The sequence below is a fragment of the Larus michahellis genome, chromosome 4 (genome assembly GCF_964199755.1).
Source record: "Larus michahellis chromosome 4, bLarMic1.1, whole genome shotgun sequence".
Taxonomy (NCBI): domain Eukaryota; kingdom Metazoa; phylum Chordata; class Aves; order Charadriiformes; family Laridae; genus Larus; species Larus michahellis.
This window is the reverse complement of record NC_133899.1, coordinates 83,924,686-83,951,457: the sequence shown is the minus strand read 5'-3', so window position 1 is coordinate 83,951,457 and position 26,772 is coordinate 83,924,686. Positions and strand designations below refer to the sequence as shown.

Genomic DNA, 26,772 nt, shown 5'->3' with positions numbered 1-26,772 from the left:
GTATTTGCCAAAGACTGAAGAGCTTGGGAGCTCAGGCCCAAGAGTATCCCATGGGATTTTGAAGTGTTCCTACACTTTAAAAAAAAAAAAAAAAGCGTTCCTAACACTTTAAAGTGTTCCAGCACTTTAAAAGTTGTGATGGGTTTTTTACTTTCGGGGTTTTTTTTGTATTTTTTAAGGCCTCATGGTCCTAAAAGCTGGTTCAATAGGTTGTGGATTGTTCAAGTTTTTTAAAGAGTTTTTCTGTGATTGCAACATTGTAGGCAATGCATGAGCTGTTCTATTGTGTCTTTAACACAGAATTATCCAAGGATGAGTGATCTTGTTAAAGGAAAATGTTCTTTTTCTAGAAACAAGCAGTGACTCCTTAAATAGCTGAATTAACAGAATTTTTTATGCAGGGTGGTTTGTTTCTTGCATGTGCAATAAACTCATTACACCTCCAATTCTATATTTCAGAGGAATTTGATGTAATCTTAGACATTGCTTCATTTCAGATCTTCTACAGGCTTTAGGGAGCTCTGTAGTATACGCTTAATGTATTAAAATTGTCTAAGACTAATAGGTGGGGGGAAAAAAAAAAACACCCAAAAAACCCCCGGCTAAACAATCATCCTTATCTTTGTAAGATGACCTGTACAGAATTCTTGGGGCCTGACTTTCATGTCAACCATAACTGCTTCTTTTCTTTTTGTTTCTGCTTTTAATGCTTAGCTTACTACTTTGCTCTTCTGTAACTTTATTTTGCTGGTGTTTTATATCTTTGCTTCTTCATCTGGCTTTCTGCTTCTTGGGATGACTGAAGATCGCGTCAGGAGTGTCAGTGCACCAGTGCTAGGTACTGTATCCAAACAAGATGCAACTTTAACATGAATTTTGCTGCTTGTTTTTTTTCCTTTCCTTTTTTCCTCTTTTTCTCTTCTCTATGAAATACTAATATCAAGTGGGCCATCCAGACTGAATTCCTTAAGTGCAGTACTGAAATGAAGTAACGGCTTTTGCTGTATGGCATTTGGATGGGATTATTTTAAAGATACTTACTCCTTATCTTATTCTGTTCTCACTGAAGTCAACATAAAAATTCCCTCTGATTTTGATGGAGGAGTTCTGGTATTAAGAATAGGCAAGGCAAGAGTCTGAAGAGTTTGCTTCAGTCTGAAGACCTTGAAATAACTAAATAATGCATTTAAATACAAATTACTGAAATAACAATACTATTTTACCCATTTTCTTTTTTGTATCAAATGTACAGCTACTATTTTTTTCACCTGCTGAGCATGTTTTTTTTAATACAAGAACAATTTTATAGATATCTTTACTTTTTTATTCTGTTCTGTATTTGAACATTAGTCTCCAAGATAACAACTTCATTAATAATTAATATAAAATGTGACTATATTACTGTTCTTAACCCAGGAGAAACAGAGAATGTGGATGGTACGGTAGTCTCAGATGACCTTTCACCTCTTTCTTCGGGAACGGATTCAGGTCCACAATCTCCATTGTCTCCAGAAAACAGGAAGAGTCCAAAAGGGATCAAGAAAATCTGGGGAAAGTAAGATCATTTATTTTTTTTAGTTCCCTGTCAAAGCATTTGGCTGAGAATGAATCCAGTTCTTAGCAAGAGCTACACTATCTGCAGCAAGAATGAAGTAAAATTCACGTAAAGGAGAGAAAGCAGCTCTGTGATTGTACGGGGTGTCTCTGTGTGCACGTGGGCGCAGAAAAATGGATGGTGGTCTTCATAGTGCCATGCTGTTGGAAGAAATAAGACACCCGGCTGTCATCTGACGTGGCTGGTAATTTAGAATGCCAACAGTTTCATTAGCTATGAAAAATTAAATGATACATTTACAGAATGTCATACAGATACATTACAGAAGCCATTAGGTAAAAAATGAGAGAAAACAGAAGAAACAAAAAGCCAGGGGGACTGAGTTTTAGTGTGTTTATTTTATCTGCTTCAGGACAGCAGCCATTTATGAGTCTGGCCTCCACTGTGGATTATTAATTGGGCTGAAGGGTTATGCCTTCTCTGCAGAGCGTTTTTGGTTGGGGTTTTTGTGTTGTGGGTTGTGTTTTTTTTTCCTTTCCTTGGAGTTGGGGCTACACAGTGTTTGCCTGGAACCTCGTCAGCTGTGGTTTGAATTAGATGTTTCTGGTTTCTGGGAAGATTAATACCGTTTCTAGTTGACACTATAGTTTCCATACGAAACAAATGATCCCTGTCGCAAGCTAATAGTCCTAATTTGGCACTCTTGTCTTGAAAGAATAAGAAGAACTCAGTCAGGTAACTTCCCCGCAGACGATCTGGGTTTGGCAGAGTTTCGAAGAGGTGGTCTCCGTGCAACAGCTGGCCCTCGGTTAGCCAGAACAAAGGAAACTAAAGGCCAGAAAAGGTAATGGTTCCTTCTTTGTCCCTGCTTACTACAGGGGGGTCAGACTAGGTGACCTCTAAAGGTCAACCCAGCAGATTCTATGATTCTTTACCTTGCACAGCATGTTATGTGGTATCGTGTAGTGTGCTGAACAGCCAAACCCTCCTCTTGTGAAATACGTTTTTCCTGATACACAAGTGTAATTCCACAACTGGAAAGAACTTCTCTGGTAGAAAATGTATCCTGAGTAGCTCACCTGTCTGCGCTCCATCACCTGCAGGCAGCAGCACTAGTTTTTTGTTGGAGTGTCAAAAATTTCAACTTGTTAAAGAAGAAGAAAACTTATCATCTAGTGTGGGACTATCTCCAAAGTGATAAGAATTCATCAATTCCCTTTTTCCTCTTTTCAAATAGAAAATGGGAAGTTCTTACTCACCCCCCACCCCCAAAACTGTTCACAAGTTCTGGCTGGGACCCTAAATTAAGGGGACACTAGTACCAGGGCATATACCGGGAGAATGGCTGTTGGCTTTTGTTATTGCACAGAACGAAGCACACTAAAACACATGCTGTAGTACTGCCTCTGGCACATGATGACATTTCTGATAATAAACCGTAATACTTTCCTTTAAGATTTTTCAAACGTTTCTTGTACTTTTCAGCGACTACAATGCTCCGTTTGCTCAGTGGAGCACTGAAAGAGTTTGTAACTGGCTTGAGGACTTTGGTCTTGGTCAGTATGTCATTTTTGCGCGGCAGTGGGTGACTTCAGGCCATACACTGTTAACTGCGACACCTCAGGACATGGAAAAGGTAATAATCTGTAACTGGTTTGCTCAAGCGTACGTGCTGATTCTTTACAACCAGGCCCCTTCAAACAGTTGGCAGTTCTACCTTTCTGAAATAGGTAGCATCCATTTTTGCAGATATCTAATGAGATGAAAAGAGCCAGAGACAAGGCAAACTATTTGTTAATGGTTATTGTTGCAGGAAATGGGAATAAAGCATCCACTGCACAGGAAGAAATTAGTTTTGGCCATAAAATCAATAAATGCAAAACAAGAGGAGAAGTCTGCACAGCTCGATCATATCTGGGTGACACGTAAGTGTTTGAACTATCATGGAATTGTTTGGAAAAGAATTTCCCCCATCCCTATGGATGGGCTGCATGGTATGTTTGTTTAAGCAGTTACCAAACATCTTTTTAAGAGCACTAAGTTTCAAGATAGTAAAATTTTCCATAGAATAGAATGAGGATTTTGTATTGTTCTTGACATCCAAATATACAGCTATACAGCACGATCTTCCAAGGGGAACTCTGTCATTCAGATTGCAGGGAAGTAAAGGGGGGGCGGCTCAGTCTAGCAAGAGCTACATTATGCTGCCCAAGGTATGTGCTCAGTCACACGCTGTCTGTAAAGCATCACAGGGGTATTGTGGACAAAGCTGGTTGATGGGAATTGCTTGTAGGCTTCGGGTAAGAAGCTGTCCTTTGGAAAGGTGAATAGGTAGAACGCGCTGCCTGAACGCCTCAGCAGAAGCCAGCCCAGACAAGCAGGGCAGAAGGGCTTCATCCTCGCTGATCAGGATTTGGGTTATACCGCTGTTCTTGTATCTGCAGGATGGCTTGATGATATTGGTTTACCTCAGTACAAAGACCAGTTTCATGAATCCAGAGTTGATGGGAGAATGTTGCAGTATTTAACTGTGGTAAGCTAAAATCCTTTTTCCTCAGTTTAACCAAATTTAACTTCAGAGAGAGCAAAGAATTTTACAATTTTCCTTTGCATGTGAGCAGCTAAAGAATTTTTGCAAGGCAGAAATAGTGCCAGTAGTAACTCGTTTGTGTTGTCTAGTGCACGGTTACTATTCCTAAGGGACATAAAATAAGTCATAGGATATGTTATAGCTAACTTCTGCAAGGTCTTTCTTTCAATATCACGTAGTACACCACAATTAAAGGTAAAATGACCTGTTTTACATGCAGCTTCTGGAGTGTGTTGTTCTCCACACCAATTAGCAACAATATTCAAGAAACTAAAGATAAGCACCAAATCCAGTAATTTGTACAACTCTGACCCCGTTATCAGCAAACCATGCACTACACAGAGCCAACCGTGTTTTCTTACAGTTTCCCTGCCCAGGTTTCAATAATTAAGTATTTGGTTTTGTTAACTATGCTATGAAAAAAATAATAGAGATGTTACCAAAAGTACAGCCTTGTCTATGCTGCTTAAGGAGCCTTAGTTAATAGGAGCACGGGCCCTGCTGTTAGGTGGGTGTCGCTAGCTACAGTGACCTTACCCACAACAGGATCTTCCCAGATCAGAAACAGTCCAAGTATTTTAAAACTATGCATGAGCCTGGATTTTCCTTTATAGGCTACAAGCTCTTCGTTTTTTAGCCAGGTCTTGCTATGGTGCAATGTTTAAAAGAAACCCCAAAACCCAAACAACAATAACAACAACAAAAAAAAACCCCAAGATCCCCACCCCAGAAAACCCTCTTTAAAATATAAACTTTTATTTTACCTAAACCATAGTTACAGTGGTTTAAATAAAACTACACAGTAAGCTTAAATTTTTTCTACTTGGGCAAAGTATCTGTTTTGGTATGTATTGTATGGCACTTAAAAGGCTCTCTCCTCCACAGAATGACCTTCTCTTTCTGAAAGTCACCAGTCAGCTGCATCATCTGAGTATTAAATGTGCCATTCACGTGCTGCACGTCAACAGTTTCAACCCCCACTGCCTACGCAGGAGACCAGTTGAGGAGGTAAAAGGATGTTTAAGTAAATTAATTTAAACAAGCACTAATTACCCAATTCCAGCCAAAGTGGATAGAAAGGTAGCAGTGTACATTGAGGTATCATATCCCTCAATCACTGCCACTAGGGAATTGCATCTAAAGCAGTAGTTACGCCGCCTTCCGCTCTGGAATGTAACATGTACTCACCCATAATAATCTACTCATTCCTTAAGTGCTTGAACCACTTATTAGTTGAATGCACTTCCCTTTAGAAATTATTTGCTTAGTTTAAAGCATTTAATTTCCGAGAGAATAATTTGAATGTTTTTTCTTGCCTTTTCTAATTTTTAACTCTCAAAGACGGTAAGGTTTTTGCCTTACCTGGTCAGCAGAGCTTATTCTCTTAGTATTAAAGACTGACAATAACACTCTTTTCAAAATGCTCTCTTTTTTACACCCACCTTCTGTAGGTCTCTATCGTTATACTACTTGATGCAGTATATGGGGTTTCATCTGTACTAGACTACGCTGGCCATCTCGTCAGAGGATGTTTGAAAGAGGCCTTAAACAGAAACAATACCTTAAAATTGTGAAAAAATTACTGCTCTTTGAGGAAGGGAAGGAACAATTGTTTTTCTCTGAACTGAGGATACATATTGTGAACGTGCAGTGACGATGCAGGCCATAACGTAATCATCTTTTCTGGTTATTTTAACAGAATAATGTTTCGCCTTCTGAAGTAGTTCAGTGGTCCAATCACAGGGTGATGGAATGGCTCAGATCAGTCGATCTGGCAGAATATGCACCAAACCTTCGAGGAAGCGGAGTGCACGGTGGCCTGATTGTAAGAATTCATTTTCACATTTTACTACATATCTAATAAAAATTGACACTGTAATATAAACCATCTTTTATCTGGTGTTTGTCAAGCAGGAGGAAGCAAACACATCTGCAATATGACAGCACGAACAGGCCTTCGAAAGAGCCTCTCTGTCTGATCCATGCATCTTAATTTTACAAAGGAAAACTAAAATAAAAAAGGAACTGCTAAAATTTTTTTTATAATCAAAGCTGAGCTGTGCATGAGTGTTTGACAAGCAGTACTTTAAAAAAACCCAACAAACTGTACTGTGGGAAAGTTACTTCTTGATAAGGCATCACTGAGTGTTTGAGTGGTTTTAATAGAATCCTGAGCCACAGTAAATAACTGTCCTGAACTTGCAGCAGTCTTGCCAGCAATCAATAATGACTTTTTCTTAATTAAAACCATTCAGAACTATTTGCAGCTCAGTGAAGTCAGAGTTCTGAAATACTGTGATTCTAGTGCCATTGAATTTTTGCAAAAAGGAAATAGAAAAATTGTGCTAAGATTAAGTTTATTCTCTGTTACAGCAGTAACTGTAAAAGTAGAGCAGAAAAAAACCTGTAAACTGTACAGTGACTGTAAAAGTAGAGCAGAAAATTCTGAAAACAAATTTCTTCAATCCAAACAAATATAATGTTTGATGATAAATAATAATTAGGTATTTGTCTGATCACGCTCTGCATTTCTTTGTGCCTACTTTCATGTATTTCCTATTCAAACCCTAGCGAGTATCATATTGCAAGTTAAAAGAGGTCTACTGTAGACAGGCAGCTTAGTAAGAATGAGAAATCCTTCTGCTAAGCACTGTAATGATTTACTATTGCAAATATTTAACCATATAAAAAATAAATAATGTGCCTTTTTTTTTTCCTAGATTCTCGAACCTCGCTTCAATGGTGACACACTAGCAATGCTGCTGAATATTCCGCCTCAAAAGACCCTGCTGCGACGCCACCTAACAACCAATTTTAATGTATTAATTGGACCAGAGGCACAACAAGAAAAAAGAGAAATAACGGAGTCAACAGCATACACACCTCTGACCACCACTGCCAAAGTTCGGGTATGCGCTGCTTTCAAAAAGGGGAAAATTCAGACTTTCTCTCCCCTGTCTTTCTTACACAGAAAATAAGGGAAAAACAGGGGCAGGGAGAGGTCAGTTGCAGGAGGAGTGTTATGTTTTCCTTAATTCTAGATACCAAAGCATTTAATTTGTATCTGTTTAAATCAGCTTCTGAAATAAATATGCAATCCCTTCTGTTTTTTCTTAGAGGGAACACTATCTAAATGTATTTAAAATCAACTGTAGCTCCCAATTAGAAAACAATTAAATTTATTTAGTTCAGAATCTACATACTTTAAGGACTAGAGTATAGCAGTAAATAAAAAAGGAGAGGATTTTAAGGTTTGAAGGATGACCTTATTTTTCTTATTTAAAACTTGTTGTCTTCTTATTTTAGCCAAAGAAACTTGGATTTTCACATTTTGGAAACTTAAGAAAAAAGAAGTTTGATGAATCAACAGACTACATTTGTCCTATGGATACAAACCCTGCTGCTGCGAATGGTACTCAGAAAAACTATGGTGGATACAAAGGACTTAGTCCATTCACTGACAGGGAACTGGATCAGGTGGGACAGACAGACTGATGCCATTCTCATCTCATCCTCTCCATGCATTCCAAAGCTTGCAAATAACCAAATGTTGGCATATAACAAAGTATTTGCTACATCCGCATGAACTCATTGAGAAAAGTATTGGCTATGGACACTGGAAAGAGGTCTATACTAAGAATGTCAGGTTAATTTTTTTAATCAACATCATAATAAACTCATCCATCTTCAAGCCCTTTTTCAGGAATATAACACCTTTACGCTATGAAGATCGATGTATTTTGACAATTAAGGTGGAGGTTGCAGTAAGCAAGACTTTCATACTTCTAGCTTTCATAATCTGAGTATGCACACTACTTTTTTCATTATCTTTATGGGTGGTTTTTAATGTAATAAATTTATTTGTACTAATTTGTACAAAGCTATCAAGTTATATATTAAAGTAAAACTGGATTGTATATTTTTAACAGGCATTTATCAAAGGATCCAACTGAATTTTTTTCTTTCATTATGTACAGTGGGGAGTAGTTACACTTAGACAGTATATGTGAAAACGATGCATCAGTAATGAACAAGATCATTAATAAACCAATACTTAAATAATTCACTTTTGTTACGTAGTAGTGAACTTGTGAATGAAACTGTGTCTAGACATCACACAGACAAACGATGAAGACTAAACACCATCAAATTTTATTCAACTTGCCTGTTGTGTAAAGGGATGTAAACCCTGAAAAATGGAGCACCTGGAGGCTTGTGTGAACTTTGGCAACACACAAGAGCCACGCAGAGGCAGCTGGGGTAAACTCTCCTATCTCCAGTGACCTTAAGTGAGAGAAAACATTTTAAGCCTAGTAAGAGAATGGTCACAAAATGGAAAAGACTGACTGTGAAAGTACTTTTTTCATTTGCATGGTTTACTCCATCTAACACCTAATTTGTGTTCATTGCCTAACCATTGTCTTTTTCAACGCACACCTTAGCAAAATAAAGTATTGTTCCTAAGTAGGGACAATACCAAATCCTGACTATAATTTAGTATGGATGTCCGCTTGCACAGTTCAGAGTTCCAAGGGAATGCATTAACTTTGAGCCAACAGCTTGCACCATGCTGTTGTTCAAGCGTTACTTTTGTAACTGGCTTTTTCTCTAGGAGCGTGGTCTTTAGCAGAAGCATGACTCCTGAGCATGTGTTACGCAGTGAAATCTCAGTGCTCTGGAGCTGATAACCTTTTTATGTAAGAATAGGTAGGACTGTATCATGAAGGACTCTTGGTGCTTGCCGGTGAAAGAAGACTACCAGAAGTACAAGTGTTACACCATCAGGAAAAGAGTACCCTTCACTGATAGTATCAGTTAAGCTTTTTATTTTTTGTATGAAATTACAGCTCAAGTTTCATGGAATCAATCCTTCTTAATCAGGATTCACTCTTCCTATCCTTAAATGTGTTTTCACATACCTTACAGCACGGAGACATTTTGTTAATGTGCAGAAATCAGAGCTTTTAAAAGTACCACAACTTCATTTGTGCAGGCACAGATACCTCCCAAAGATGCATGCAGAGTGAATAAAATTGCTCATACTGTCTGATTTGAACTAGTTCCTGAATACTTTTACAGATGGAACATTCAGAAGGAACAGTAATGCAAATAGGGGCTCTTTCCCAAGGCATAAGCCATCTTACGGTATGTACTAATTTCACTCTTGTTTTAAAGTCACAAACGTATTCTGCTAGGATTTGGGGAAAGTTGGTCATTGGTGGTGGTAGTTAAGAGTAACTGTGTCACTAGTCTTGTTAAATACCTCTTTGCAGCATGGTTGCACATTCACAGTCCAAAAAAATCCCCTGTTTTTAAATTGCACTAGAAATTAAGTTTCATTTAGACCTATTTTAAGTTTTCGTGAACTCTGCTATCCCTTTGACCCAATGACAGATATTCATCCACTTAAATGAAAACAATTTTTCAAAGATTTGGCAAGTAACCACCATCAAATGCCTCAGTCACAGCAAAGTCTAGCAAAGGGATACAGACTTGAAAATTTACATGAGCTAAAAGTCCATGGAAAACAAACAAAAAAATCAGTGTGTTAATTCCTGACTCCATAGCAGCTAATTTAAAAAAAGAAGGTTAACTGAAAGGTATAATGAAGAATTACATAACTTAATTGAGTCACATGCCACACACAAAATCTGTCAAGAGTTTTCTCAAGCAAATAGTTTATTCAAAGCTGCATTCAAGGAATTCCTTTTAATTTTCTGTGGCTCTAACCCCCTCTGTTGTGAAAGTGATCTCATTACAGTTGGATTTCTTTAACTATAGGCCTTTAACTGACTATGCTTACTTGTTCACATCTTGTTTTTTCAGACGATGTTAAGCCAAGATGAAATGCTGAACGACAGCAGGTTTTTAACACCTACCTTTGAAGACTGGAGATGATGTTTCAACCCGACCAAGAACACTTAATACCTCACGCCTGGCCAGAGGGGTGGCCAGGAGAAGCTTGATGGTGTGGTGCAGAAAAGCTTTACCTCTTTTCTGCCAATGAGACTTGCCAGATAGCATTTAATGTTGTCAGTGTAGCAACATATAACAGGTAACTCTCCTCTGCGCTGTTTTCCATATTTTGTAATGTCAAATAGGTGTTGAGAGAGAAGCAGTACTCTCATACCCAGTGTCTGGAAAGCCAAGACTGGCAACAAATTTTACCCTTTTATTCAGTCGTCTTTTTCATGGTATGTTCATGTACTGTTATATGAAAGATATTTTGTAATTTTTTATTTTTTATAATTAACTAGTAATGCAGGAAGCATTAATATTCTGTAGTACCATGTGGACTAATCAGAGCCTCCTAGAAATGCAGATGGATGCTGCGGTGGTAATAGCTCGCTCACTACTGCTGCAGTCTTGCCAGAGACTGTTTCCCGTAAAAGGATTTTAATCTCTCATCCCTTTCATTAGCACACGTCCTGCCCTCTTTTTTTCTAAGTGCGGTGTAGAATGGGAAAAATGGAACATAATACTGTCCGTCAAGCCCTTACTTTTATCAGGAGGAAGACAATCGAGATGGCATGGTCGCAAATTTTTACCTAACTCAAAAAGGTGCTGAACAACTGCAGCAGGAAATGTAACTTTGAGACTACCCGAAAAACTGATGGACTCAAATGCTGGTGCTTCATTTAAAGTGATATTTTAATGATTGCGTGATTTTTACGTGTGCACCAAGATACTCGCAATCAAGGCGCAATCACAACACTTAACTAGTAGGGTAAGTGCAACAGAATTTCCAGCATGATCCATTGTTTTGTTTTAAATGACAGTTCTTTAACTAGAACTATTGAACAGGCTCTTTCTGTACACTGATGTTTTGCCTAAAATGGCTAGTACTGACCCACATGTGCAAACACCAGGATGCTCATAAGCCTTCTAAACAGTCAAAAAGGCTCAAAGTTTTCTGAGCCCTGTACCTGGTTGGTCTGAAACATAGCACACGCTCTCTGGAAGACAGCCATGGTAATAATTCTTTCCCTAGTTACACCTAGTTAAACATATGGCTGCAAACAGCCCTGAGGACTGCAGTAGAAACACTTTTGTAACATTTGCATGAGAACTGGTGATGTTGTAAACAATATTGCTGTTCACTTTAAGTTCTCCTTTCATTCTAGCTACAGGTAGATTTTCATAGAATATTTTATTTAGCAACAGGAAACAAACATTACTGCTCTGATGTGTAAAATGTGACTAAGGAGCATCAGGCAAGTACCATAATAAAACACGTTTTTCTTTTTTTAAAACATCTGACAAAATAGACCTGTTGCTATTCTACTGAGCTAGGCAGCACTGTAACAGAGGGAAATATGGACTCTCACTACTTTGTTGAGGGGCTTTTTAAGGGTAAAAGCAGCAATTACTGTTACATCTGTTGACATATGCCTCTCATGTTTTAATAAGGTAAGGTATTAACAATATATCTTAGTAAATAGGAAAATGGCAAGAAATGGAAAAGAAATGCTCAATTGCGAGGAAAAGACTTAGTATGTATATGGATGGTTTGCATTACTCTCTCCTTGCTGGTGGCAGGGTGTTGGCTTACATATATTAACATAGCCTGAGGGCAGGTCGCTCCCAGCCACAACCCTCCCAAACAAAGGAGAGATCTCAGGTACTGTCCAGAGCACGCAGCAAGGGCTCTTCGAGAGCTATCAGTGGCACTTTTTAAAGGTGATCTATTCTAGTCCTTACTCCATGAGGGACCCTGCACGGCATGGTCAGATTTTAGAAGACAAACACATGATTTTAATGTCCAAAAATGGTAAAACCAAGGCAATTTTGTTTCAGTCACTGAACAATGAAATAATAATGGAAAACCCAAAGGAATGAGAAGTCAATCTACGCATCAGCAAACTAAAAATACTTAATTAATTAAAAGGTATAAAGCATACCAGTCAAGTACATCTATAATCTGGCAATGCAATCAACACTAGTGACCAGGTCCTGTACTATGGGCATTTGAAATAGTTTGTTAGGTTAATTAGCCAGCAGACTTATTACAGTACTACAACTAGGATAAGCTGCTCTAACAGAGGCAGCCTTAATATGACTGGGATATTCCGAGCAGATTTTCAGATTTCTTTTGATGATGTATTTATAACTCAAGTGTGTTGTGCAAACTTGGCTGTGAATAGTCAATCTCCAAAATTACTGATTTTTTTAAAAAATATATATAGTAAGAAATCCTAATTAGTGTTATATGGCATAAATGCTTATTTTTTTGACTGTTATGAATAAATTCTGAATGTTCCTCCATCTCTTGCTGACTGTGGAGTGATTCTAACACAAATAAATATATGTGATTGATCTCTCATCAGGGACAGAATCACAGTCTGAATCCCCAAGATATGTTTGCATTATTGCTACAAATGTAATTTAAGTACAAAACCCATGTCAATTTTTACCTAGTAAATTCCTTTAGTTTTGCGTTAGTTGAATAAAAATATTTAGTAAACATATTCATTAGCATTTGAAGAAACAAGTCTTTTGGCTCAGGGATTTGTCAGAGCCTAAAACGAATGTAGTATAAAGTAATTCCTGGAAACGAGCATGCAGTACTTCAGGCACTGAAGACTGAGAATTAAATGCTGTGTGGTAAAATCACAGAGATGAGGCATTAGCTGAGTTTAAGATCCACTCAGCATAGCTTACAATAGGAAGTAAGAACCCATGTTTTCTCATAAGCAAAGGAAATTTGTGAAACTGCCAGAAGAGCAAGGTCTACGCTTAGAGGATGACATTCAGATGATGTAACATCACTGGATATTTACATCTGTATATGCAGCCCAGAGCTTCTGTATACAGTAGGCAGTCATAGTTTAGCTAAGCTTGTTAGAAGACAGTACAAAGTTATGTAATCCTCCCAAATAAATTTCACACTAATGAAAATATCTGTTACAGTAATAAGCAATTTGCATGTTACCCAAATTCTGTTCACTTTTTCAATAGCATACTTAGACTTCTTTCTTAGTCCCTGGTAAAGGGCTGTAAAATAAAAACCAAAACCACCTAACAAACTGTTCTTTGTATTCTCCTTCCCCCAGGATGCACTACATTAATTACCTATAGAGCACAGTCAAATAATGCTAGTCCAGTTTTACAGCCCTCTCCCAAATTCCATACTTATGTTAAAAAACAAGTGGTTTCATCTCTGTCCTACCTCTCCAATTACACTTAATTTATTTTCTCAGAATTGACATTTCGTACTAACTTATGAGGTTAGACTAAGTTACTTCCACACAATTCAAGATGATCTCTCAACATCTTAGTATTAAAATGTGCAAAGGTAATTACATTATACAGTTATATATGTATAACAATAATATGTATAATTACATTATACGGTTAAAAAACACACACAAAAACCCCAAGAAGTACTGCACAGTTATATACCAGTTGGTCCTAATAGGAAAATATGCAGTACGTACTTACGAAAAGGTATCAGATGACATCAGTGCTAATAAGAAAATATACTGCTCTTGGGATAGCCGAGTTTGTCCAGGTTGGGCTGACACGCAAACTGAATCATAGGTGGTGGCCCACACATGAGAATGAGCGTCTCACTGCTGGGGCAAGGGAGGTGGCTTTTAATCATGTCTGCGGTGACAAAGCCAGAACTGTACTTCCAATCTGAAACAAAGAAATTAAACTATCAATTTAAATCTCCATACAGTCTGAAGCCATTTTAAACTGCATATGTTGTACTCACAAAGTAGCTGAAGAATCAGGTAAGTTACACCACCATCACTGCAAGCAGAGAGAGGACTAAAGCTGTCACAGAGCTCAAACCTAATGGTCCCCTTTGATAGGGACAACAAGCATGTGGATAACGAGGATCTGATTGATTGATTGATAAGGGTTTATATAGACTTTCAGGCATTCAAAATAAATTAGACAGCAGGTAGGAATATACAGGAAGAGTAAATCGGCCTTTCCAGTGAAGAGAGGTCACTTGGGCAGTTGTGCATGGAGAAGTAATGAGACCTGTGGCATCCAACACATTAAAAAGAGATAAAGTGGTGAGGTGACAAAAGTCTGATGATGACAAACATTCTGCCATGTTGTGAAGTGAGGAGAGGGAAAAGAAATTGAAAAGAAACACTCGATGATTTCAAACAGTAATATTATTGAATACATCTGGCATTCGAAGTGAGCCAAGTAGGAAAAGTACTCCTACCTTCACATACAAAAATATGTGCTTTAAGCTCATTTATCAGGAGCAAGATATTGGGGTTATGAAAACAGCAGTGATCAAAAGGCATACGAAACATTAAGGAGTATTAGGAAAGGAAAAGGGAACACCACATCAAATTAAAAATGCAGAGTTTGCCTGCATATTGACTACTGCTGATCAGTTCTGATCCACCCAGCTCAAAAAGGGACACAGGAGAGCTGGAAAAGGTTGAGAGAACAAGGATGAGCAAAGCTATGTAATCACTGCTATGTGGGGAATACCAGCAATCTTCAGGATAGAAGAGATGCGGCAGCAGGGGTGAGTGATAGATGTCTGTAAAATTAGTAACATGAAAACAGTTGGTAGGCACTTATTCACACTCTCTCCCAGCAACAGGACAAGAGGTAATGGGCACAAACTTGAGCATAGGAAGTTCCACCTAAACATGAGGAGGAACTTCATTACCCTGAGGGTGGCAGAGCACTGGCACAGGCTGCCCAGAGAGGTGGTGGAGTCTCCGTCTCTGGAGACATTCAAAACCCGCCTGGACACATTCCTGTGCAACCTGCTCTGGGTGACCCTGCTCTGGCAGGGGGTTGGACTAGATGATCTCCAGAGGTCCAAACCTATGATTCTATGATTCCAACACAAGAATTAAAAAGCAAATGCAAACCAGAGGAAGCGATTCTTCATACAAAAATGCTAACCCTATGTCACTAACAGACTGCCAAAAAGCTCACACAGGGTCCAAAGGAGATACAGTAAGTTCATACTAAAGTAGTCCACTGAGAGTTACTACTTCTGTAGAGACACATTTGGCTCAGAATTCAGAAATACTAAAGACTGGAAGAGTATCAAGTCCTGCTGATTACTCTGCTCTGGCCATCTACTCATGGCTATAGCTGACAACAGGTACAGAACTTTGATCTGACCCAGTTTGGCTCTTATGTCTGCTAAATAAGAGCACAGATCACTTTTACAACATCAGCAAACATGAATACCAAGGTTTCAAAGGAGATTCAGTAGAGTTCAACCCCTCCCTCCATTTCTAATTCAGTGCTACACCAGCCTACATTAAATGCCTTAATCTATATATATGGCAGCTCTGTTTTACCAGAATCTAATCTAGAGCTGCTGCAAAACAAAGATGTTCATGTACTATTCACAATTATTAAGCAATTTAATGCCAACAAAATGCTAACATAACCTGGTTTCGGAGATCACCCAAAACAGAGCTGTAACTTCTGCTGAAAAGTCCAAAAAAATAGCACATCCTGAAATACATCAAAAGATCCACTGCATCCATCTGACCCAACAGGAGTTTATTCTTGGTTCACACTTTCTAACACCCACCTGGTTTAGAACACTTTTCAAAACAGGTGCTGTGGTAAGGCTTTTTCTGAGGGGCTGAGGGGTGTCTTGGTTATTTAAAATACTGTAAGACAACAGAACTTGATATCATACTAATGGCCCCTTGAACAAGAGGTTGGTGGTTGGACTAGATGATCTGAAAGGTCCCTTCCAACCTAGGCAATTCTATGATTCTAAGAGTGAGACTCTGACTGTTGTACAGTGACAAGCAAAGGCATTTCCAGTGTGTACCAATAGCCTACCTTGTGGAGGTCTGTCCAGCGTGTACCAAAGCATGAACTGATCAGGATGCCTCTTCGCAATGTCTTCTAGCTCAGCTCTCAGTAATATATCTTTTTCTGTCTGCAAAAGACAACGGCTGTTTAGCTCCAAATCATCTCAAGATGCCCTCTAGTGTGAGTTCATTTGGCATTCAGCAAAACAAATCCAATGATAACTCATTCAAACCAACAAAGTGATTTTTTTCCCCCCCTTTATATGATAGGCTATTATAGGCTTCTGTAAATTCAAATTAAGAACAACAAACTATGAGACTTAATAGCCACCTAAACACTGTCTTAAAGATGGCGATTTGAACAACTTTTTAATCCAGGCTAAAATCACAATTAGGTAGATTTGTCTCTGCCTCCAGCAAATATGGCCCTGTAGCAGCACGGTGAAGCTTAACTGTAGAAACAGATTAACAGAACAAAATACTGTTTCCTTGGAATCTGTGAAGGAGTAAAATGAGTAGAGGGATCAGGATCTGTTCACACTATTTATTCCCTAATATAGGATTTAGGGAGTACAAGTGAAACTATGAGGAGCCATCTTCAAAACAAATAAAAGAAGATCAGGGGAACTCTGACAGCAGAAGTATTTATAAAGGGCTATATGGATAATTTTTTTATTCAGTTTCTCCTTAAACTGTTTTAATCCCAGACAATATATTAAGAGCTTACATAATAACCATTTCCTGCTCCTCCTTATACTGATCATTTTTAAATGTGCTATCTCAGATATTATTTTCTTATAAACAGTTGGGTGAAAATACAACCCCAAAGACACTGGAAGAGTATGAAACATGCAGAGCAGTATTTTTTCCAGGGGTCCATGTCTCACCAGTTTGAAAAGCTCTGAGACCAGCAAAAAGAGTAGGCCATTAAAGAAGGACAAACAGGTCAGTATACTCACCTGATTAGCAAAAAGAAGGTAACATTTTGTGGAGTCCTTAGGATCACTTGTGATACGACGAATCAGTTGCAACATAGGAGTTATGCCTGTTAAAAAACAAAGTGGTTAAAAAAACCCCAGGTATTTCTTCTACCATGCAGTTTCATTATTAATGCGGCATTCCTTCAGTGGGGGCTTAGTTTGCACAGGGCTACATACCTCTGACTTTCTAATCCTTGCCAAATGCAGAGGCTGGGGGTTTCTATTATTACAAATCATTTCAAAACAAAACCAAACCCACAATACTTGTATCTGGGGCTCGCTTCTTCAGCATTCTCTATTGCATACAGTAATTTTACACTCAAGACATTCTCCTAAAATATTTTTTGTCATTGAGACTGAAACTCGGAGAGATGAAGTGACTTCTCTGAGGTCACACGATAAATGAAGATTAAAACTCTGAAGTTGCTAGCTCCCAGGACTGAGCTCAAGCCACTGGAAAGCCTCAGTGTTGCCAAATGCTCATGAAAAGAAATACAGGTCCAAGTGCTCTGCTACTACAGTACAGTGTTTGATACTCCTCAAACGCATCCCTAAAGACATCTTTGTTCTCTAGACATTCCATATGATGAAAATAGTTTTACCTGTTCCTCCAGCTATCATCCCAAGATGCTTTGCAAACTTTTTCTCTGCTTCAGACTTCTTATGAGGCTTGATAAGAAAGGTACCTAGAAGAAATATTCAAAACCTATAGGTACATTAACTGCCAAAAAAACATGGACACAAATTCCAAGGGAATAAATTACTACAGCCTACCAATTAATTAGGACAGATCTTCTGGAAATGCTAATTGAACTCAGAACAGCATTGAGCACAAGGAGTAGAAACTTCTTTGTCTCTGTAAAGTCCAATCCTAGTTTTGAACAACTGACTTCTTTCCCTGCTACCCAACATCATTTATAATAAACTCAAGGATTCCCACATCACTGCCCAGAACACAACTCAGCAACTGTGGATGTTAGTGGTAGCTACAGCCCCTACTACAGAGAAACAGGTTTCTTAGGCCATCTTCATCATCCTCACCTGCACCACATGTCAAGCCATTTGTGTGTGCTCACATTCAATGGAGTTGTAATTAAACAGCATCAAGCAAGAACCGCTACAAAGATTAGAATCAGGAATGTTGGAGCCTTTCATACTTTTATCAAGCACTTCATTATTGTAATTCATTTCCAGTTAACGAGATCCCCATGACACTTGCAGTCAGCTAGGTGACTACCTTCTAGTATGTTGTGATGAGAAGACCTTGCCAATTTCTGCTCCACACCGGCCAATACCACTGGTTCAGAACTATCACAAAACTAGACAGTTTGTAATTGAATTAATCTCCAAGAACCAAGCCAGATGAAAAGCCCATGAAAAGTACTCGTTATGAAAAGCACTTGACATATTCAAATTTTAAGAGATCTGTAACCAGCTTTCCTAGCTACTGCTCTTTATAGCAGCCAAAGCAGAGCAGAAAGGAACATCTGTAAAATATGAATCACTTGTTTCCTCTGAGATATAACAGCTTCATCAGTATATTACTCATCATAAAAGGTCATGATCCAGAGAAGCGTTGAGGACTTATCTCACTGAGATAAGAGTAAAGCCCACAGTCCCTCTCAGTCAAGATCAGTGCAAAATCTTTCACTTGCATCTTGAAAGAGGATTACTTCTCTGAACTTACTTCCTCCCAGTCAACTCAGACCTGGTTTAATCATCAAATGGAGCTGGCTCTCAGTCAGCGGGTTATTCAGTAACAACGCTGAGATTTTCAGAGGGCATTTTAGGCCACAAGCTCCCTTGTTTAAGAAGCATCTGAAACATCTCCCTCCATGCGTATAGCTGAGGCATTATCTCCAGTGCAGCCTTCTCAGTAATATAATTCAATAGTGTTTATTTCAAATTTAATTATATGGTCCCAGGAGTGAGACAGTAACCTGCTATTCCTCACACAGAGTAAACACAAAGTACTCTTTCCTATCATATCAATTCTGATGGGCTCTTGGTCAAGACCAGGAAAGGTGGATTTTCTCTTTTCCGATTTTTAAAAAAAAGATTCTCTACAAAGTTGTTGAGTTTTATAAAACACCTCTGAAAATAACCAATACAAGTTCCTCCTTTTTTGCTCTCCCACCTTCACGTCACAGTACCTGTCCCCTTATAGACAAGGAGCCCATTTGGCCCTCTGAAATCAATAGTATCTCCAATCTTCATGTCATTTAGGTACTGGGACATCTTCCCACCTTCTGGAAACTTGGGATTCACATTTTTGTGGTAGACCTGTAAAAACAATACTTGGTATGATACCAACCTCTAGCTGTCCTGCAGACAATATTACAAACTGTAGAACACAATATTGCAGGTCTGAAATTTAGCATCTGAGAAAGAAATTGAGACAATTCTTTGCTCTCAGTTATCTGTTGTGCCTTGCAACAGAAAGCAGCCAAAATACGTACAAGGCTCGCTCAGGCACGTGTTCCTATGCTCTCTGCAAACAGACAAGCTAACAGGAATTGGCAGCAGGCAGATTACGTGTTGGTGCCCTCATTTCACTGTCCCTCCAGCAAGAACCTTATGTCACCCCATTTTTGTAATCACTCCTTCTGAAAATAGCATTCCTGCATCTTTTTTTTTTTTAAGACTTTCACAGACACTTCAGCAACATGATAGCTTTTTCACCTTTCAAAGCACATAACTATTAAGTAGTTAATAACAATTCACCATACTTGTAACACGAAGAACAGAGGGTGCAAAAAAAAGGCCAGAACTTTGCCTAAGGCCAAACTCTATCACGGAAAAGGATTATCATGTCCAGAAGTTCTGGGATCAAATCATCCTGCATTCCCTAGCTTAAAGGATTTCAAGATTTCCCTTGTTTCTGTATCCTATTTTCTTAATCAATAAACAGGTCAGCAGAACTTCTGATGCTTACAGACATATAATGGCAATCTTTGTAGCATCACCAAAGATAGCCGTTCTTATTGACTTGTTTCCTACTTACAGCTATTAGCAGTAAGTACTAGTAGCAGCAGGCAGCTTGAGGGAGAGTGACTGCTATTCATGCATTGCCAAACAAAAGATACTAGGGAAGTTCCTGCAGTACTGCCAAGGACGCAAATCCCTTCTCCATCTTCCCTACCTCTGCTATCTCTCAGTAATATACAGCAGAGACATGAGATACAGCTTACTATTCAAGGATATTGTGAAATGAGTTGTTTGGCATGCAGTCATCCTATTTGCAAGAAGATCGATCAAAATAAACTCTGTATTTCACTAAAATTAAGTACTTTCCTTCCTTCCAGTTAGCAACTTATCTATGTTAAAAGAAACCAAAAATTTACCTTTATAATTAAATCAACATAACCTTTTGTTTCATCACTGGAAACTGGGGTATAGGCTCGAATCACCAGATTACCATCAATTTTTGCGGAAAGGTAAACATGTTGGCCTAGAGAGAAAGAATTACAACCTGTTTATTTATTTTTTCATCCCTGGAGGACAAGACAAGTGAGAAAAGCAGGTATTGTAACAAGCAATGATGCAGAAAATCTTTACCATAAAAATGCTGTAAAAATATCTAGCCTCTTCTCTTTTTTCAGCAAGAATTTCTGGAGTAGGGGTAACTGAGGAGAGCTGGTACATTACAGAATCAAGGATAAGATAAGAGGAAAGTAGGAAATTTATAGTAAAATAGTGATATAGAAAGTTTGCTGTGCAGTCTCAAGTGCCCTCTGTATTTTGTGTTCTGCTGTTATCATATTCACAGAATGATAGGGGTTGGAAGGGACCTGCCAAAGCAGGTTCACCTAGAGCAGGTTGGACAGGAATGCATCCAGGCAGGTTTTTAATATCTCCGGAGGAGGAGACTCCACCACCTCTCTGGGCAGCCTCTTCCAGTGCTCTGTCACCCTCAAAGTAAAGAAGTTTTTCCTTGTGTTCAGGTGGAATTTCCTGTGTTCCAGTTTGTGCCCATTGCCTCTTGTAATTATGAAGTGGAATCAAGGATACATCAGTTCACGCAGGCAAAGAAATAAGTATTACTGTTTAATAGCAGCAGTCTCTCAGAGCAAACTCCCCAAAGATTCTGCACCAAAACATCAAGAACAATGCCTTTGGCCATATTCTTTCTCCATAACTCCTACCTCCATAATGCTGTGGCTTCCACAGCATTGGATGCTGCTGTGCAGAGAGAGCTCTTTGCCCAACCTAATGCTCCAAGAGGTAGACTCTGAAAGGCACCCAGTTTCTTTCTGCTGATTAAAAGAACTGAAACTCCTTGCCAAGAGTAGTCTCCTCAGCCAGACAGCACTAATCTGGAGAGTTGTATGGAAAAACAAAAAGCAGGAACTGTGCTGGCAGAACACATTTTTATTTTTAGCAAAGTGATCCTGGTAAAAAGCTGAAGGCAGGAATCTCCCAGGAAGTAATCTGGCCCATATAGTTTCAGATTGCTCCTAAATTCTTAAGAATAAAGTCTGGATAAACACAAGCACTGCAGGGTATGTCTCAATTCTTTTATCATTTGTCTAGTTAATGCAGACAGTTCAATTGCACTTTCCTATACAAGCCAGAAGAGAATTTGGAGAAAGACCGCTGCCCTTGACAGGCAGCATGCAAGAAGGACGTGCCCACAGCATGGAACGGGAAAGACCCTGACACTTGCCATACAGCACAGGGAACTGCAAAACACAGTACAGAACAAACAGGGCTACGTCTGCCACATCTGCAGATCAGAAAGGGAGACTGTCCCCTGCACAGATTACCACTGATTCCAAGGTTCATTACCATCAGTTTTGCAAGGCACAGGAAAGACGACCGTGCCAGTCCTAGTCTGAAATGAACTTCAGAAATTTTCTGAACTTTCTTCAGAAAGCAAGACAAAGCTGTACACGCATGTATGTAAATCAAAGGTCAGTGCGTGCACAGAAAAGGCTCTGAATATTTCAGCATCTTCTACATACAGTAGTTATTTTTTTCCCCTTTGTTCTGCACAGAATAGTTACAAGCTTCCCAGGCAGAAGAGTTGTTCTTTTTCTGATTTACAAATGCGACCCTATTCACCAAAAGCATGAGGGCAGTTGACAATAAGCTGAGGGCACCAGGTAGCAGCAGAATGCAAATAAGAAATACGAAACGGCTTTGACAGGTACCATTCTTGCTTATATCCTGTCTGGTGATGAACTTCATCAGACTCAGTTGCTTCACTGTTCTTGTTCTAAACCACACCACAGAATTGAACACAAGCAGGACAAAGCACACACAAAAGATCAGAAAAACAACCCTTTGGGAAAGCTGACATGTCTCTCTGATGCAGCAGCATTCAGATGCAGCTTTTAACTCCTCGCTTTGCTGAGCCTTAAATTCACAAACAATCAGAAGTCCAAGAACTATGAGTACAGTTCTAAATCCTGAAACCAGAAACATATGTCCTGAAGTGTTTTCAGTACTTACCTACAGGTAATCCTAATACATGATCTGGTGAAGGTAGACCAAATCGGAATTTCTTAGTATCGTGACTGATTTCCTAAAAATACAAAACAAAATCAGAAGGAGGTCAACGTCACCACTCTACTCAACGTCACCACGTTACTCAACAGGATATGCTTTAGTGAGCCTGTTTTTTGTTAGCATGCAAGCCAAATACTAGGAAGGGAAGCAGAAATAGCTTTGAAAAAATAAAGTTTAAACAGATCAGAAGCTTTAAAAGCAGTCTTTTCCTCTTTAATTCCACAAGGAGTAACTTTTGCCTGTCTGTGCAGTCCCTGCAGCATCTTTACATAAAGAAAATCTGGAAACCTTCTATTGCCCAAGGCCAGTGAGCACATTTCATAATTTGTGGCCAAAGATCAGGCAAGACATGACGTGCAGAAGCACAGGCTGCTGGGATTACTCCTCAGTGATGCACATTGGACAGAAACCAAGGGTGAAACACAGCCACGAACTAGGATTTAAACATACAAAGACACGAGTCTACCCTCCTCTTGAAACAACTATAATGCCGTAGTGTAGGCACAAATGCTTTTAAGAATCCTGATGTACGTTGCAGCGGGAGTCACAGCTGCCCTTTGAGGGCTCTGGGCATATCCCCGGCCCCGAAGCTGGGGGCAGCCCATGACAAACCGCCCCTCAGACACACACACCTCGGGCCAACGGCCCGACCACCCCTCAGATCCCCTGCCAAATGACCAACCGCCCCTCAGACACTCGCCCCCCACGATAACGGACCAATCTCCCCTCAGGCCCTCAACCGACCAACGGCCCCACAGGCACCCCCCCGGGCCAACGGCCCAACCGCCCCTCAGACACCCCCACCCCAAGCCAACGGACCAACCTCCCCTCAGGCCCTCAACCGACCAACGGCCCCACAGGCACCCCCCCGGGCCAACGGCCCAACCGCCCCTCAGACACCCCCACCCCAAGCCAACGGACCAACCTCCCCTCAGGCCCCCAACGGACCAACCGCCCCTCAGACACCCCCACCCCAAGCCAACGGACCAACCTCCTCTCAGGCCCCCAACGGACCAACCGCCCCTCAGACCCCCCCCACCCCCGGCCAACAGACCAACCGTCCCCGCCCACCCGATGGGCAGCAAAGGGGCCGGCACGACCCCAGCAGCGCCGGGACGAGGGAAGGGGTTCAGGGGCGCCAGAGGCCGCCCCGGGCGCTCGGTCACCTCTTTGTCCACCAGCCGCAGCGGATACTTCTCGAGAGGGTCCTGCAAGGTGACGAGGCCGCTCGCCCTCCGCCCTGTCCCCCTGAGGAGCAGCAGCAGCAGGGCGGATACGGCTACCACGGCCACGGCGATGGCCACGGGGGCATCCTGTGAGGAGAAGGGCAAGGCGGTCAGGGGAACGGCCCGCCACACTCGCGCCCGGCCCGCCTCCCTCCCGACCCCTCACCACAAGCGCCTCCATAGCGACCGCCCGCAGCTCCCCAGCCAGCAGACACCGCTCCACCTGCGCCCTCTGCCCTCCCCGCTCCGCCCCCGCCCGGCCCGGCCCCGCGGAGCTCCGCTGCCCCCGCGGGGTTCCGCCTCCCGCCGCCGGGCACGCCCGGGGGGGCCGCCGCCGGCCTGGGGCATCTCTGCACAAGGCGTGTAGCACCCCGCTCGGAACCCCGCTGCTCTCCCAGCCCGGGCTCAAACAGGATACCTTAGGAGAGGAATTCCTGTCTGAAGCGTCTATTTTGTAAAGCTAAAGGCATCTTTAGTAATACTTAGTGGTTTGTCAGCTATTTCACGTGTCCCGCCCGCAGGTTTTGCTGACGGAGAGGACTGCGGGACCGCTTTGGACAGCAGGTCCTGCTCCCCAGGATGGGAGCACACCACGGGGCACTGCAAGCAACCAGGCACACTTTGCACAAAACAGTGGGACAGAAACAGCCACAAAATCCGGTTACCCAGGGTGGACACCCACTGGCTACAGTCCTTTTTCCTCCCGTGCGCTCTCCTCCCTCAATTCTCATTGCCTTCGTGTTCAGGAACAGAATGCTGCAGGAGCTCTGGTCCAGTCCCAGTTTGTCCAGTCTGTCCTGTAAAATAGCATCGTTCTAGTCCCTCTAGGCAGAAATAGCATGCAACCTTATAATCTAACACTATAAGGTTCACAGGTAAAGACATCCATCATCTTTCATTTTCATATACAAACATCCTCAAGTCTGCACTAGGTACAACGCTAATGAGAGGCGATGAAGGCTGCACCAGCATTTCAGGTAAGGCCTGCATTGCAATGCCAGTGCCCCCAGCACCAGGCACTGCTGGTTGCCTTGGTTTGCATTTGTGATTTTCCCTGCAGACAGCATGTACAGTCCACAGTCTGTGCTGCAAACTACTGGCAAATGACCAATTAACTAAGGAAAGGGGGGTGGGGTGGGGAGGGGGTGGGTAAGAAAGCTGAACTTCAGCTAGTGTGACTGAAGGAACAAAAATTATTTCCTAACTTCTGACCTATCCCCTGGGCCAAAATTTTATTTTGTGACAAGCAGCACTAACAAAGTATTTAGTGTTTACTGACTTCAAAATGGTTTAAAATGAAAAACCAAAAACACAAAAGAGACTAAGTATCATTATCCTCTCTACAGAGCGTAGGACAGGAGCACACAGTTTGGGACAAACTCAATTAAAAGAAAATACAAGTCTCTGAAGTCCAAGCCCATGCCACAAGGTTCAAAATAGTTTATCTAAAATAAAAGCCTGCCCATATCACACAGACACATCTTTGTCAGGAGGAAGAAAACAAACTGATCAAGCCTATGGGGAAGGAAGGAATGCCAGGAATAATGTCACAGTGTGCCAAGCTGTAGACGGTAAAACAAGATAATAAATCTGATTTATTAGTTTTTAGAATGCTTCTGTTTTATGTGCCTTGTAAAAAGACTGAAAGAAAAATACGTTCGGTCTCCTGTGCTACTGAAGTACTGACTATGGATGACCAGAGAATTAATACTCCGCCACACTCCTTTTTAATTTTTTGTTAATGTTAGCTTTCCTCCCCTGACTTCAAAAGCAGGGGAACCACTCCCAAAATATAACTCAACACTCTATTATACAGGCTGCTGAAAACAGAGAGAGGCTCAGAGCTACATATTACAATGCCATTCCTGAAGTAATTTAACTCCTTGCATCAGTGCCACACAGAGCAACTATCCTCAAGAGTATTGTAACCAAACCCAGGACTTCCAGGCTGAATGACCCATTCTCCATGATTAAAGAAGCTAGATTCTCCCACCGAGACGCTGTGACTTCTTATTTTCTGACAATATGGTAATGGTACAGCTTGCAACCTTTTTGTATTTTGCTTTCATCAATGATCTACCATATATCCATATGGCAAAAGGCTCGAAATTAAGAATAATAAAGCAGAACAAAAATTAATAGAGACAAGAAATATTCAGATCTCTCAGTCAGCATTTACATTTATCCTGAAGGATAAACAAGAACAAGCGAAAGATAAACAGGAATTTGTCCTTTTTTTTTTTTTTTTTTTAATTTTCCAGACGGGATTTCCTGTCTATTTTGCTATGACTAATAATTGTACAGCTATGCAATTACCAGTGGTTCCCTGAATTGCACTATCGATATGAAGCATTAATCTTCCCTCAAGAACAGGACTCAGTTTTGTAGAACTTGAGAAACACTTAGAGGTATTTCTTGTTTTCTGTATTAACTATTCCTAATGCTCCTTTCATTTTTCCTGATTATTTTCCTTTCTTTTGAGCCAATGGCAGGGGTTAGATCTATGTAAAACTTTTTTTTTTTTCCTTCAAAGTACCAAGTCTAATTCTTTCCTCTTGTTAACTTCTGTTACACAGATGTAACATCCGCAGTTCCTCTGGCATTACTGGTCAATTCACTCTCTTGAAAGCACACAAAGAATCAAGTCTAGTCACTTCAGATGACGAAGTTAACAGTCTTTCTGTGCATCCAATACATGACAGCAAATGGATTCCTAAATGAGGAAAAAAACTGCCCTTGTGCCACTTGTCCTCAAGTACAAAGGAAAAAAGGCTAGGGGAAAAGAGAAGAAAACAAGGAAGACCACATAGAATATAGTTCTACAGTACCACCTAAATACTATAATTGTTAGATCTTTTTGGGCAGACCCACTCTGTAAAGAGAGAGAGTCAGGAAATCCATGGCATGCATACCTCCACGCAGAGTACGTCCAAGGAAGGATATGATTCTGCAGTGCTATTGCTCCTCTGGCTTCACCCAGGAGGTCACAGGAGCACAAGCAACCGAGAGCAGGACGATGTAGTAAGCCACTATGCTGGAAAAACTAAACTGGAAAAAGAGGAAATGGAAAAGTAAAAGAATTATGAAGCAGGAATTTACAGACCTAATGCCACAGAGTCAGAGATAACAATGTTTTTAATAT

The 26,772-nt window shown here is 40.6% G+C and overlaps 2 protein-coding genes across 45 annotated transcripts in view; one reads left to right on the top strand and one right to left on the bottom strand.

Moving 5' to 3' along the window:
• The window catches only part of PPFIBP2 (PPFIA binding protein 2), a 113,720-nt gene extending 101,310 nt beyond the window's left edge, over positions 1 to 12,410 (top strand). For 19 of the 35 annotated variants that reach the window (XM_074586123.1, XM_074586127.1, XM_074586124.1 and 16 more), the window contains 11 exons: positions 806 to 838; positions 1,417 to 1,555; positions 2,271 to 2,399; positions 3,041 to 3,191; positions 3,369 to 3,480; positions 4,000 to 4,088; positions 5,031 to 5,153; positions 5,845 to 5,970; positions 6,866 to 7,054; positions 7,452 to 7,622; positions 9,225 to 9,501. In XM_074586123.1, the coding sequence (XP_074442224.1) occupies positions 806 to 838; positions 1,417 to 1,555; positions 2,271 to 2,399; positions 3,041 to 3,191; positions 3,369 to 3,480; positions 4,000 to 4,088; positions 5,031 to 5,153; positions 5,845 to 5,970; positions 6,866 to 7,054; positions 7,452 to 7,622; positions 9,225 to 9,377 (1,415 nt within the window). In that variant the 3' untranslated portion in view covers positions 9,378 to 9,501. Of the gene's footprint in view, positions 1 to 805; positions 839 to 1,416; positions 1,556 to 2,270; positions 2,400 to 3,040; positions 3,192 to 3,368; positions 3,481 to 3,999; positions 4,089 to 5,030; positions 5,154 to 5,844; positions 5,971 to 6,865; positions 7,055 to 7,451; positions 8,211 to 9,224; positions 9,502 to 9,971 lie in introns of those variants that run through there. The other 16 variants (XM_074586130.1, XM_074586126.1, XM_074586120.1 and 13 more) reach the window with 4 other exon arrangements.
• Positions 1,302 to 26,668, bottom strand: CYB5R2 (cytochrome b5 reductase 2). Of its 10 annotated transcripts, none has more exons than XM_074586155.1 (11): positions 26,543 to 26,668; positions 24,296 to 24,427; positions 23,571 to 23,717; positions 22,348 to 22,420; positions 20,238 to 20,344; positions 19,047 to 19,176; positions 17,496 to 17,579; positions 16,873 to 16,958; positions 15,942 to 16,041; positions 13,583 to 13,784; positions 1,302 to 1,546 (listed from the first exon to the last, which is right to left on the bottom strand). In XM_074586155.1, the coding sequence occupies exons 2-10, from the start codon at positions 24,359 to 24,361 to the stop codon at positions 13,612 to 13,614; spliced, it is 966 nt and encodes a 321-aa protein (XP_074442256.1). In that variant the 5' UTR covers positions 24,362 to 24,427; positions 26,543 to 26,668; the 3' UTR covers positions 1,302 to 1,546; positions 13,583 to 13,611. The 10 variants fall into 10 exon arrangements, with proteins under 10 accessions (XP_074442256.1, XP_074442257.1, XP_074442263.1 ...); XM_074586156.1 differs by having other exon boundaries at positions 24,296 to 24,422; positions 26,543 to 26,608; XM_074586157.1 differs by having other exon boundaries at positions 1,412 to 1,546; positions 13,587 to 13,784.
• Between the last annotated feature and the right edge of the window lie 104 nt (positions 26,669 to 26,772).